General features: G+C 46.2%; 3 protein-coding genes across 6 annotated transcripts; 1 reads left to right on the top strand and 2 right to left on the bottom strand.

Annotated features, from left to right (window-relative positions):
* Positions 1-135: 135 nt before the first annotated feature.
* On the bottom strand, positions 136-3515 carry LOC117837619 (uncharacterized). Of its 2 annotated transcripts, none has more exons than XM_072290617.1 (6): positions 3340-3515; positions 1680-2359; positions 1487-1594; positions 1048-1151; positions 864-932; positions 136-750 (listed from the first exon to the last, which is right to left on the bottom strand). In XM_072290617.1, the coding sequence occupies exons 2-6, from the start codon at positions 2356-2358 to the stop codon at positions 175-177; spliced, it is 1536 nt and encodes a 511-aa protein (XP_072146718.1). In that variant the 5' UTR covers position 2359; positions 3340-3515; the 3' UTR covers positions 136-174. The 2 variants fall into 2 exon arrangements, with proteins under 2 accessions (XP_072146718.1, XP_034573233.1); XM_034717342.2 differs by having other exon boundaries at positions 341-713; positions 3340-3509.
* Positions 3516-5708: 2193 nt separating this feature from the next.
* LOC117838103 (elongation factor Tu, mitochondrial) lies at positions 5709-9928 on the bottom strand. The gene is made up of 12 exons (XM_034717985.2): positions 9644-9928; positions 9414-9489; positions 9231-9323; positions 9051-9125; positions 8628-8732; positions 8460-8550; positions 8152-8357; positions 7316-7399; positions 6770-6835; positions 6632-6694; positions 6194-6434; positions 5709-6058 (listed from the first exon to the last, which is right to left on the bottom strand). Exons 1-12 carry the CDS (start codon positions 9826-9828, stop codon positions 5988-5990), a joined length of 1356 nt encoding a protein of 451 aa, XP_034573876.1. The 5' UTR covers positions 9829-9928; the 3' UTR covers positions 5709-5987.
* A 172-nt stretch (positions 9929-10100) lies between these two features.
* LOC117838111 (monothiol glutaredoxin-S7, chloroplastic) lies at positions 10101-12273 on the top strand. 3 transcript variants are annotated; one of them, XR_004636499.2, is made up of 3 exons: positions 10101-10674; positions 11583-11755; positions 12078-12273. XR_004636499.2 is itself a non-coding variant. In XM_034717993.2 (3 exons), exons 1-2 carry the CDS (start codon positions 10215-10217, stop codon positions 11167-11169), a joined length of 516 nt encoding a protein of 171 aa, XP_034573884.1. In that variant the 5' UTR covers positions 10101-10214; the 3' UTR covers positions 11170-11192; positions 12078-12273. The 3 variants fall into 3 exon arrangements, 2 of the variants coding, with proteins under 2 accessions (XP_034573884.1, XP_034573883.1); XM_034717993.2 differs by lacking the exon at positions 11583-11755 and adding an exon at positions 11114-11192; XM_034717992.2 differs by lacking the exon at positions 11583-11755 and having other exon boundaries at positions 10111-10674.
* The last annotated feature ends 100 nt before the right edge of the window (positions 12274-12373 follow it).

Genomic DNA, 12373 nt, shown 5'->3' with positions numbered 1-12373 from the left:
ATCATGCCGCTTTGTCGGGATATAAGACAAACTGTTGCATCGATAACCAACTGATGATCCAATAAACGAACAAACAGGAAGATTCAACCAAGATTGGTGGAGATGAAAGCAGAAAAGCCGCAAATGCTGCACTCATGAGCAAAACAAAGTGCCATATAAATAAATCTCTGCTATTCAAAGATTACATGACTCGGTGGTGGTTTCGGCACGGCACGGCACGGAGCAAAACAGAAGCATTGGTTGTAACTTGTAAGACTTGTGAAGCTGACATGCAAAGCTTACAAAATAGAGTCCACGATGAAAGCTAGACTCGTCATGCTGTGGGCCACACAAAACAGTATTTGCAGTAAAAAATAGCTGCGGGAGCTTGTGATCAATAATAAGCAAACATACCAGTGAACCAGTCCTCCAGAATAATAAGTTATCACAGTAACACAGGTAAATAAAACTCTTAGTTAACCGTCTGCATGCAAGAATAAACAAGCCACTGAAGATTGTACATAGCAGGCTCCTGAATTTTCCGATACCGTAGCATTTGCAAGCAGAGTTCCCTAGAGGCCAAGACCAACGGTCCTGCCATCTCTCCGGCGGAGTCCAGCTATGTAATGCTTCTCCAGGTTGGTATCGAGCTCCTCCAGCTTCTTGGCTTCGGCTGAGCTCCCGTCCTTGTTCTCGACCTTGCTCTCCTGAACTGGGGCACTGCTCTTCACACCCTGTGATAGGCCATAGCCACCAAGGCATCCTCAGACTCTAAAACGGTGTTAGTGCAACGCAGAGTAATGAGGTATATGTTTTACTGATATGGAGGATAATAAATTTGGAAGGACAGAAATATTCAAAATAGAGCTTGAAGCAGGAATTACCATGAGTTTGTTGAATTTCTCTTGGCGCTCACGATCAGAAAACAAATTTAAGTCCCAGCGATTACTAGTCTGTAGCATCAGGGACAAAAACAAATGATGAATCAACAAGCGATTACTTTTCTATAACAAACTGAATGAAATCAAAACTTAAAACAAATAATATCATCATTCGCTGGAAGGTTACCTCCTCTGAGGGACTGCTCTTTTTGTTGCCCCAAAGAAGTTTTTTCTTCTGATCAGTGGATAGGCGCCCAGTTCCAGCACCAAATGCTGCAATGTTCCTATTCACTGCCATAAAACACAAAGGGATGGTCAATGATGTAAGCTACTACTCAAATCGTCAGGGAAGAGATCACTATCATGGCCATGTCACTGGATGCCATCATGGAAGTATGGAAAATTAGTATCTTGTGTTATCAATTGTCAGCACTCAGTGCAATGTTCAGCCCAACAAAATCAACAAATACAATTTTCCCTTTTGTTTATACCAAGCAGCATTGTTGATAGCTGAACGCGCCAATGTAAAGACAAGCACAAAAGAAAAATCCATCAGCTAAGGGGAATAAAAGTCTTGGAGGTAAGTAGGAATGTACAAATTGTTGAAACATGATGATCATGGTTACCTAATTCGGCAGCTTTCATAGCTGCAACTTTAGCTGCATTCACACCATCATCTAAGGTGGCAGCAGAGTTATCCAAGGCTTCATTTGTGACTGAGGATGGTTTGACATCTGTCAAATTCATAACTTTACTCTGAGACTGGATATAGAAAATTATGCACCAACAAGAAAGTACAGGAATAAAAAATCAACTAACCCCCTGCGATATCAACATTTGGCCCAGCAGAACTGAATAGACTTCTTCTCTTCTCCCTAGTTTCCACCAAAGTTTCTTTCTCAATTTCCTTTCCATTTCTCTTCTTTAGGACTTCCTCCTCCTTGATGGTTTCTTTGTTCTTATCAACAACCCTACGATGATCTCTGTCGTCTCCAGAACCTCTGGACTCTTGCTTTCTTGCATCTGTATATTTGTTGTATTCTCCAACATCATTCCTTTGATAGGCATGAGGGGAGTCTTGCTTTCTTTCATTTATACTCCTCTGATCTCGGTTGACAGATTTCTCTCCATACCTACTGTCAACATCTCGCTGGTCACCACGTGATCTACCAGATGTGTTATCACGCTTTGAGCGATCATAATAAGTATCAGCCCTTGATTCGCGATCTGACCGAGAGGATCTTGGATGGCTCCTACCATAATCATCACTGTACTTATCATGGTACCTCCTATGGTCATCATGCCTCTTAGATTCACGTGATGTACCATAGGAGTGCCTATCAGTGTGCCTACCCGATTCATGACCTCTGCCTAATCTAGTATCATTTGACTCTTCTAGATCTCTTGAGTTATCCTTCCTTCCAGAAGTCTCATAATCTTTATCACGACCTTCCTTGTATTCAACTGGACTATGACTTCTCCTACGCTTAGAATTCATCCTGCACTCAGGAGCATCTATCAGTTGAACCGCAGCACAATAGTATATATATACTAGACTATGAAGTCGATAAGTCAGTCTTGAAACCAAAAATATCACTAATCACTGGTAAACACGCAGAATGTAGCACTAACTGTTACATGAAAGGTTTTGCATTAATGAATTTAAGCTATACTGGAAGAATCACAAAGAATCATAGGCACTTGTGTCACTTTTCACACTCCACTATTCACAATTAAAGCAAAAAAAAAATCTGAAAGTTAAAGGAATCCTTCATTTTATTCAAATTGCTTCCAAATGCACCTCTATTCGATGCCACATATGCCACATCACGTCTAATTGACCGTAGGACCTTAAATGCATGCTTTCGTTAGATAACTTTTGTTTGAAACAGTGGAAGTTTCAAAACCAAACATTTTTTTTTTCATGAAATGGCACTGATAAACAAAAACAACAGTTTTCACAACCCTCTTCAAAATTATAAATAGGCCTAGAATCACTAAGTAGTTTCAGTCAAGTAAAGTGTGTAGCACCAATATATTGTAGAAGATGATAGCCAGGAATCAATTCAACCAGCCCTCGGAACAAACCATGCAGTTCGTCATTCTCCTTTATATACAAGCTAAATGAAAAAATGTAGGTCAGTGAATGAAAGGATATAAATTGATATTCTGTTTGACCTAAGTCCTATGGAACAAATCAACCATAATCGTGTATACTAGTCAAGGGAATGAACTGCTAATTCGCTAACTGAGGAAGCCGCTCGCCCGCCGCCGTCGGCCCTACCCCGTCCGCCGCCCGCGGCGCCCACGCCGCCTCGCCTCTCCACCCTCGATCCGCACCGCCGCTAGACAGTCTAAGCCCGCCGGCCATGGAGCCCTCCCCCGACGACCCCGAACCGGAAACCCTAATCCAGCCACCACCATGCCTCAATCCGAGAGAGGAAATCGGAGCAGGAGCAGGAAGAGGAGGAGGGCCCACCTCGTCGTCGGCCGTCTACCACCACCCACCAGAATTGGACGAGCACGAATCGTCGGAGGAGAGAGGGATGGATTGGGAGCTTGACGAGGTGGGGAACACGGGGTTCTCTTCTGCCTCCTCCCCTCCGGTCCGGCCGCTGCGTAACGGGGACGGCTGGCTGCGACTCGACTTGCGCGATGCAGGAGCCGGCCGGAAAAATTACGTGGGTTGGGCTGGGCCTCTGACTAGTTCCTTTTTCAGATCCCCAGCCACTTCTAGTTGGACTGGGCCGAATAGCTGTATCTCCTTTTTTTTTACAAATGGCCTGGGCCCATCATCCGCCCTTGTGTGTGTATACAAGTCCGGAAAACCTACCTGCTTGACGATTCATGTGAAGTTGCTGGGCTTGAAATTACCCCTCGATTGTATTTTATCCACAGAGGTGTTTGATAATATTGAAATCATGTTTCAGTCTTCATTTGCACTAATATTGTTCGGTGAACTCAATCTGCGGTAGATGCAACATAATGGAATATACTCCCTTGTTGTTATTGAATCCTAGTTGGCCACTAACGATAGAAACCGTTGAGGTAGAGCTTAGGGCTAATTTGGCAGGGCTTCAATTTTGGCTTCTCTTGCGGCTCTAGTTGATGTCCTACAAAACAGTTTGGTAAAAAACTACTCCACACCTAGAGAAGTCGGCCTCTAGCTCCGGTTCCTTTTAGAAGGAGTTGGAGCCCTACCAAACTGATTGTCGCCTTAATAAGTATCGGTGATTGAACGGACATGCCATGTCCGATATTATTCGAGCGGCTGGCTCAGGGGTTGACAAAACAGTTGGAGGTCGATGATCTCGGGCGCGACCGTCTTCCATAGCACGTAGCCGCGCGCCACTCGAGAGAAATTTTAGGGCCTATTTCGTTACAAATCAATCTGTTTCTCTCCAGAAGCAGTAGAATTTCTACCAATCAAGCAAAATTAACCTGATTTCAGAGGCTAATCAGCACGAGATCAACGAACATATGTACAGGGAGCTAGGCTGATTGATCGTCGTCGTCATGCAGCTCTGCGCCGCTCCCATGGATAGATGAAGGGGGGAAGGTTGAAACGGCTCATTGTCGTGACAATGCCGTCTTCCTTGGCTCGGCCTTGGCGGCGGCGGTGCGGTGTGGCGCCACGCGCACGTGGTCGACGGGCTTGCTGACGATCTTGCCGGCGAACATGTCGTTGAGGCCGGCGGCGTACTTGACGGAGAGGTGGTAGGCGTCGGAGGCGGAGACGACCCGCGCCGGGAGCCAGAGCAGGATGCGGCAGTTGATGTTCCGCGGCCTGAACGCGGTGCGCACGTAGACGGCGGTCCCGGGCGCCAGGCGGCGCGTGGGGCGGACGGTCTGGGCGCCGCGCGGCGCCATGAACGACGCCGGCCTCCCGGGGACGGACGACGTCTGCGGGGCCTGCCGGCGCGGGACGGACGGCGCCGGTCGGCTTAGGGAGGGCGTGAACGGGCCGCGCGGCTGCGGAGCGCCGTTCTTGGCCGGCGTCGAGGGCGGGCGCGGCCTGGCGGCGCCCATCTGGCCGCGATGCTGCTGCTGCTGCGGCGGCGTCGGGCGGACCGGCTTCCTGTCTGGCGGCGACGCGGCGAGCTTGGCGGAAGGCCTGGCGGCGGAGAGCGCCGTGAGGTCGGGTGCGGATGCCGGGCGCGCGATCTTCTTGGCCGAGGCGGCGGCGGAGCAGGAGGAGAGAGAAGCAGGCGGCGCCCTCTTGACGGCGGGGACGGAGCTCTCGCCGGGCCTGGGCCTGGGCCTGGCGCGATCGGAGGGGAGCTGCGGTGGCGGCATTGCTGGTCGATCTGCTTGTCCTCCGCCGCCGCTAGCTCCTGGTTTGCTAGGGTTTTTGGGTGGGATTGATTGAGCGATGCCACGGTAGGGGAGGATATGGAATCGTCTTGTTGGTACTATACTCCTCCTCCTCCTCTTCCTGTAGGAGACCGAGCGATCAATGGAGTCGGAGTCGGAGGTGGAATCGAATTTTGATCGGCGGCTGGTCTGGTTTGGTGTGAACTCAACACAAGCCAAGAGCGCTCGCTATTCCAAAGCCGAGAGCACCTGTGAATGCCGAGCCCAAAACAAAAGGGCCGGCCGATGCAGGCTCTCTTTCTTCTTGTGGACCTGGCCTGCCATGGCCCAATGAAATGGTTGGCAAAATCAGAGGCTGCGACACGAGAATGTAGAGGCTACGTACGTATTCCTGCTCCACAGCAGCACTTGATTTCTGACGACACGAAGCTGGTTTCAAACTTTGACGAGAAACTTGAGATTACGAGACAACCACTAATTGATACATCGACACCAAACATTACAAATACGGACAGAGCAAATAGGCACACAAAATGACCGGTAAATATGCTTATGATGGGACTGTCTTATTCAATCACTTGAGTTGTGCGCAACATGCGTGTTAACCAAACTAACTGCGGTGTTATACAAGCACCACCTCAACAAGGAAACAAAAGCGACTGTCCAGAATGGTGGCCAGGCCAGCCAGCCCTGCCTTTGTGCTCATGCATTCCAAGAAAAATGGAAACCGGTTCCTTTGCTCTCGTTTTCTAACCCGGTCGGACATATATCAACATTCATTCGTTTGCTAAATCGCTACGGGAAACAAAGTGATCAGCTAATAACTTTGGAGACAACTCCGGCACCAACAGTTCTCCCTCCTTCCCTCAGTGCAAATCTTTGCCCTGCATCGCATCAAAACAAAAACATCATGCTCACTCTTTTGCCTCATGCCTCATGATCAACTAATCGGGCTTGATCTCGACCTACACTTGTACTATAAGAACTAATCTTGAAAGCATTAAGAACATGATTCCTACCTGGTTCAAGAGGAACAGGTGATATCAACTCGAAATTTGCGGTCACATTGTCGCCGGGCAAAACCATCTTTGTCTCACCAAGCAACTCAATTTTACCAGTGACATCAGCAGTCCTGAAGTAGAACTGTGGACTGTAATTTGACATGAAAGCTGTGTGCCGACCACCTTCGTCCTTTGTCAGGGCGTATATTTCTGCCTCAAACTTTGTGCATGTCTTTAGAGTACCAGGCTTGCACACCACCTGAAAAAGTAGACGAGATCAACAGAAGAGGAATCAGCAATTTTAAAACTGGAGAAACACAAGTTCCGGAAACAACACCAAAATGCTACCTATAAAACTATAAAACGACGTGCAAATATATTTGATGATCAGACAATCATGTACACGAATTCCCCAATGCTACTTCTCTAGCTTATTTTAAAGTCAGAAATTCTAACCTGGCCACGCTCGACATCACCACGCTTAAGACCACGAAGGAGAAGACCAACATTGTCACCAGCCTGAACATAAGAAGATGAAAGTATAAGACTCTGAACCAATGAAAACCTGGCAGGACTTGCTTTCAGAATCATTACCTCTCCATGATCCAGAATCTTCTTGAACATCTCAACACCAGTGACAGTAGTCTTCAATGGGCCACTCTGTGACCAAGAATGTATTTCATCAGAATACATCGAAGTGTCTGGTTACTGGGTACTAAATTTCAGAAGGAAAACTAGGAAATTAGTGTGCTCAGAATCTGCAAAGTGTTGCACCTAAAGTTGCATCATCTTGGTACATATCAGAAGAACATTATGTTGTTGAGATTAGTTATTGGCTAGAATATAAAGTCAGCCAAACAGTTTAACTGTCAACGAAAAAGTGGGTTCTAATGTTTCATACTCAGTTGGCACTCCATATTTAGCACGATCAGGACCAAAATGTCGACTAAAAGGAAGCCTTGGGCAGGTCTAAAACTCAAGACATCTTGGTCCCAGTAACTACTAACATACTGAACTTTATGAACCTGTATTCAGACTTCAAAATTCTTACAGTAGGATAAATATTTAATCTTTTGGCCGTGTGACATTATATTCAGCACAAATGGATTTCAGGGAATCAAAAGGCATATTCAAACTCACCTGTGTCAAACCTAAGATCTCAACATCTTCACCAGTTTTAATTGTTCCCTGTTCAACACGCCCAGTCACAACAGTTCCACGACCCTACAGATCAAACAAGATTGATATAAAAGTCAGTTATTAGAATAATTGCTCATCAATTTATGAAGATGTTGACCACCATTTGCATCATAGGTGATGAATGTAGCAATATTGCAATAGTCCATCTAATAATGCCAAAGGTTATTCAACTCATAAATACATCAGAAACTCCACAGCACGAGTAGCTTGTGCAGTGTAAAGCCATATAATTGTAAATAACAGCCTAAGATAGTTTAGTAAAAGGCTGCCCATTTAAGATAGTTTGGTAAAAAGCTGGCCATTTAATAACCCTAACATTGGATATACACCATAAGAGATTTATGACTATAAAAATGAAAAGGAACAATATCAACTGAAACTCTGGCTATGCCGATGAAATAGTTTACAAATATGATGCAAAACCAGAATGTACCGTGTATCCCTAGTACTGAACAATTGAGGCAATGATCTCAGTCCATATGAAAAAATAATACAAGTTGTTTAGGACATCAACTTGGTCACCATAGTAACAATAAGTAGTTGTCATGAAATTTTCATTGCAAAGTGTTCATATTCATGATGGGTCTAGCAATATCGAATTTGTGTTGTCAATCAGCATTTACTGAATTTTTTGCTTCCATCCTAAATACCATACACTTCACTAGTAGGTTTAAGGATAATTTGGGATCATACGTGGCCAATTAATATAATAGTGGAAGAAGCATTACATATCTAGTTCATACAGCAGTAGTCATAACTCATAAAAATCTAATCACCTGGATAGAGAAAACATCTTCTATCGGCATCAAGAAAGGCTTATCAAGCTGCCTCACGGGATCAGGGATGTACTCATCAACTGCATCCATTAATTTCAGGATGGCATTCTTTCCAATCTCATCATTGGTTCCTTGCAAGGCTGACAAGGCTGATCCACGGATGATAGGAATGTCATCACCGGGAAACTTGTAGAAAGTAAGGAGCTCTACAGAAAAAGATGGGATACAAGACAATCTCAGAACTGGAATACAAAAAACCATAAGATGGAAAAAAAGGACACAATGTAGAGATACGCATGATAGCATACCCCGAAGCTCCATCTCTACAAGTTCAAGTAACTCTGGATCATCAACAGCATCAACTTTGTTTAAGAAGCATACAAGTGAAGGTACACCAACCTAAAAGCAGAGCACAAGTTAATATGATCAGAACTGCAAAGACAGCATGGCAAAGCAATTTAAATGAGAAACTAAACCTGTCTAGCAAGAAGAATATGCTCCTTTGTTTGTGGCATCGGGCCATCAGGTGCTGACACGACAAGAATACCACCATCCATTTGAGCAGCTCCAGTGATCATATTCTGGCATTTTCACAGAAAATTACTTTGGGTCATAAACAAAAGACAATGAATGTTGGACAATTACTACTCCCTCCGTTCCAAACTGTCGGTCATTTTGACTTTTCTAGGTTCATAGATATTATTATGCACCTAGACATACATTATACCTAAAAAAGCTAAAACGACCTACAATTTGGAACGGAGGGAGTAAATAATAAAGAGCTCTAGGTCCCTGATTTGCTAGGAGCCTAGGATATTCTCAATTTAACATGCAAACAACTTTCATTCACAGAATCACAAACTGTTCCATTTGAGAGATAAAACATAACTGGTATTTACCTTAACATAATCAGCGTGTCCTGGGCAATCCACATGAGCATAATGCCTTTTAGCCGTCTCATACTCAACATGAGCCTACACAAACATACTAATGGATTACAACTTGGGCTGCAAATAAAGATAAATTAAAAAAAAGAAATGCATCTGGACCAAACAATTAGATATGCGGTAAGACCCAACCGTTGATATTGTGATTCCTCTGGCCTTCTCCTCCGGAGCCTTGTCAATCTCGTCAAAAGCGATGGCTTTGGCTTTCCCCGCCTCAGCTAGAACCTGTATCGAGGAAACAAACGCAGTTGAATCATCCTAGAAGTTTGGAAACCAATCAAGCATTGAACTAGCACTGTGTCTAACGCATCCAACCTTGGTAATAGCAGCAGTGAGAGTGGTTTTGCCGTGATCGACGTGCCCAATGGTACCGACGTTCACATGGGGCTTCCTGTGACAGATTCAACCGAACTGGAAAATGAATCACAGGAACTAAGAGGAAACGGTAGCCAATGCTACGAATCGACAGAAAGGAATCGCGAATGACGTGAATCTGAGCCGAGAAACTAGCGGGCACGAACGGATCTGAGCTGAGGAGTACTCACGTGCGCGTGAAGGTGGCCATGGCCCTCGCCCAGAGGGTCCCGGCCATCGGCGGCGGCTGGGCCGGCGCCGCCGCCGCGGGCGCATCGGGCAGCGCGGCGGGCGCCGAGATTGTGGCGGCGCGGAGGGTGGGGTAGGAGAAGAGGCGGCGGGAGCCGGCGTTCCGGAGCACCGCGGCGGAAGCCATTGCGTCGCGTCGCGGCGGCGGCGGCGGCGGCGCGAGGACCAGAGGAGTGGAGAGGAGGTGGGCGAGAGATGGGTTTAGGGCTTTAGAAGGTGGAGGCGGCGTCTGGGAATGGGGGAGCGGCACGCTGCTCTTGATCTAACCAACCGTACGTTGCTGGGCCGCTGGATTTTCGGTCCGCAACTTGCGGCCCTGTCCGTGGGCCGGTGGGCTATCGATTCTTCTTCTTGCTGTTCACGCCTTCACGGCCACAGAAAAGGAGAAGAAATTACTAATCTGCCACGCGCGAGTAATTCCGCTCCGTCCGAGTCGTCCACCAGACCACCGCACCCACGGCTCCGTACCATCCGTCGCCGCCGGCGCGCGCTCACCAGACGCCAGCCACCGCGATGGCCGCCTCCGCCACGGCCTCGAGGCCTCTCGCCGGGGCCTACGTCCCGCTCCCCCTCCCCGCGCGGGGGCAGCCGTCTAGGGTCGCCTTGCTCCCGCGGGCTCCGCCGGCGGTTCAGGGCCTCACCCTCGACCGGCCCGCGCAGCTCTCGGTGCGAGCGCGCGGCCGGTCGGTGCGGTGCCTCGCGGGGCTGAGCCCGGACATGCGGGCGACGCTGGACAAGGTGGTGGGGTCGAACAAGGTGGTGCTATTCATGAAGGGGACCAAGGACTTCCCGCAGTGCGGATTCTCCCACACCGTCGTGCAGATCCTCCGCTCGCTGGACGTGCCCTTCGAGACGCTCGACGTGCTCGCCAACGAGGCGCTCCGGCAGGGGCTCAAGGAGTACTCCAGCTGGCCAACCTTCCCGCAGCTCTACATCGATGGCGAATTCTTCGGCGGATGCGACATCACCGTTGGTATATATGCGTTCACTTCCTTCACATTTGCCATCGCTTCGAAATTCTAGTTGTTTTTGTGGAAAGATTCGATGATATTAGAATATGAGCGGTTTATCACTGAGGTGCTAGATTTCACAAATGATCAGTGAAAGCTCCATCAGTTTGCTCATGCTGAAGGCATAATTTGTAGTAGTAGTAGTGTCTGCTTGGTTTACACGAGCAGATTCTGCCCCAAACACGATTACTTGATTCAGCTAGAAAACACTTGTAGCAGGTCTTGACGAGGTCATTGGTACAAATCCTTACTCCAAGTCTTTGCACACCACAAGCAAATGTATCTTCTAAACTCTTTTCGCCAGTAAATAAATCAGTGTGTTTGCCATTTGCATAAGCGTCATATGAACCAAACCTTTGTATTTCAGTCCTGTATGTATATCCTGATTTATTTTGTCTATAGGAGGCCAACCAAACCTATTGCTTATTGTGGTTGAAAGAGGTCGGGTAGTGCCATAGCATCACAGGCACGAACCAGTCAGGTTCGTAGCATTCAAGGAAATATTTTATGCTTCCATGTTTCAATAACAAGAAATAAGACCACCCTCAGGCAAACTAAGATTTATGGTGGTCATTGTAATCCAAGAAATATAAGAATGGTGTTGTATGATAGCGATAATCATGGTCTGTCTTGCACAAATTTCCCATTCCATAACTCAAATTGATGACAAGCCATTAGTAATTCCTTCGCAGCAGTATGAGTAAAATCAGAGTAGTAGCTCAAATTTTTTATACTGATTCCATGGTTCATAAGCACAAATCCCATTCCTGCACCACCCATCATACTTTTCCCTCTCCAAAACCATTGTGCTGATTGTATCTAACTATCTGCATGAGCATGACTTTGAATACTATCTGGTTTGCTGTTTTAGACTGTAGGGTTGATGAACATGCTGCTCCTTCTGAACACCTACTTGTCTAGTTGAACACATGAAGTCATTGTTAAAAGTATGTGGGATGCTTATGTACTGAAGTTAAGTTGAGTGGTCTAAATTTGCGGTACTGAACTTGAGCCAGAGGAAAATATAACAAAGCGCAAAAATCTGTAAGTAGAAAACACTCCACATACACCGTGCAAATTCCTGTTTGCACTCATATATTTTCGTTATTTCAGCCCATTTCAGATAACTGTCTTCAAAAGATTTTGCAACCTCACAACCCATCCATTCAAAAAAACTCCTGACATAGTTGATAGTACTTGTAGAAACATTGGTTAGAAAGTAGATAGGGTACACCTTCACCCCAGTACTGCAACATATCAAGCAACTGAATTCTGTGTATGGGATATGTTTATAACGATTCAATAATGGCTTTTATCTCAGTGTTTCAGCTGAGCTTAATCCTAACGTCGCTGTTTATTTTTGCAGAGGCATATAAGAGTGGAGAACTGCAGGAAACTTTAGAGAAAGCGATGTGTTCTTAGAGACCATTGAACCAGGAGCACACAACATACAATTAATCAAAATGTTGTAGTATTTGCTGTAAAATTCAGGCATGTTAAAGAACTGAAGATGCTCAGTGCACTTTCATTGAAATAAGATTTTCTGCAATTTGTGATTTTAATCGTACAGTTTCCATTGCAATGTTATGCTACTGGATTGTTTGTTCCATTCAACTCCCAGCATGTCCAAGCAATTTACAGCAAACTGTTGCACCTGCTATT

This window comes from Setaria viridis, chromosome 9, assembly GCF_005286985.2.
Source record: "Setaria viridis chromosome 9, Setaria_viridis_v4.0, whole genome shotgun sequence".
Taxonomy (NCBI): domain Eukaryota; kingdom Viridiplantae; phylum Streptophyta; class Magnoliopsida; order Poales; family Poaceae; genus Setaria; species Setaria viridis.
This window is presented reverse-complemented; position numbering and strand designations above follow the sequence as displayed.

Coding starts and splice junctions, on each gene's coding strand:
- LOC117837619 (XM_072290617.1), bottom strand. CDS start 2,358: ATGAATTCTAAGCGTAGGAGAAGTCATAGTCCAGTTGAATACAAGGAA. Junction 1,595..1,679: donor AAATGTTGATATCGCAGGGG/GTTAGTTGATTT, acceptor TGAATTTGACAG/ATGTCAAACCATCCTCAGTC. Junction 933..1,047: donor AGAGCAGTCCCTCAGAGGAG/GTAACCTTCCAG, acceptor CTGATGCTACAG/ACTAGTAATCGCTGGGACTT.
- LOC117838103 (XM_034717985.2), bottom strand. CDS start 9,828: ATGGCTTCCGCCGCGGTGCTCCGGAACGCCGGCTCCCGCCGCCTCTTC. Junction 8,551..8,627: donor ATATTCTTCTTGCTAGACAG/GTTTAGTTTCTC, acceptor CTCTGCTTTTAG/GTTGGTGTACCTTCACTTGT. Junction 6,836..7,315: donor AGATCTTAGGTTTGACACAG/GTGAGTTTGAAT, acceptor TCTTGGTCACAG/AGTGGCCCATTGAAGACTAC.
- LOC117838111 (XM_034717993.2), top strand. CDS start 10,215: ATGGCCGCCTCCGCCACGGCCTCGAGGCCTCTCGCCGGGGCCTACGTC. Junction 10,675..11,113: donor CGGATGCGACATCACCGTTG/GTATATATGCGT, acceptor TTTTGTCTATAG/GAGGCCAACCAAACCTATTG.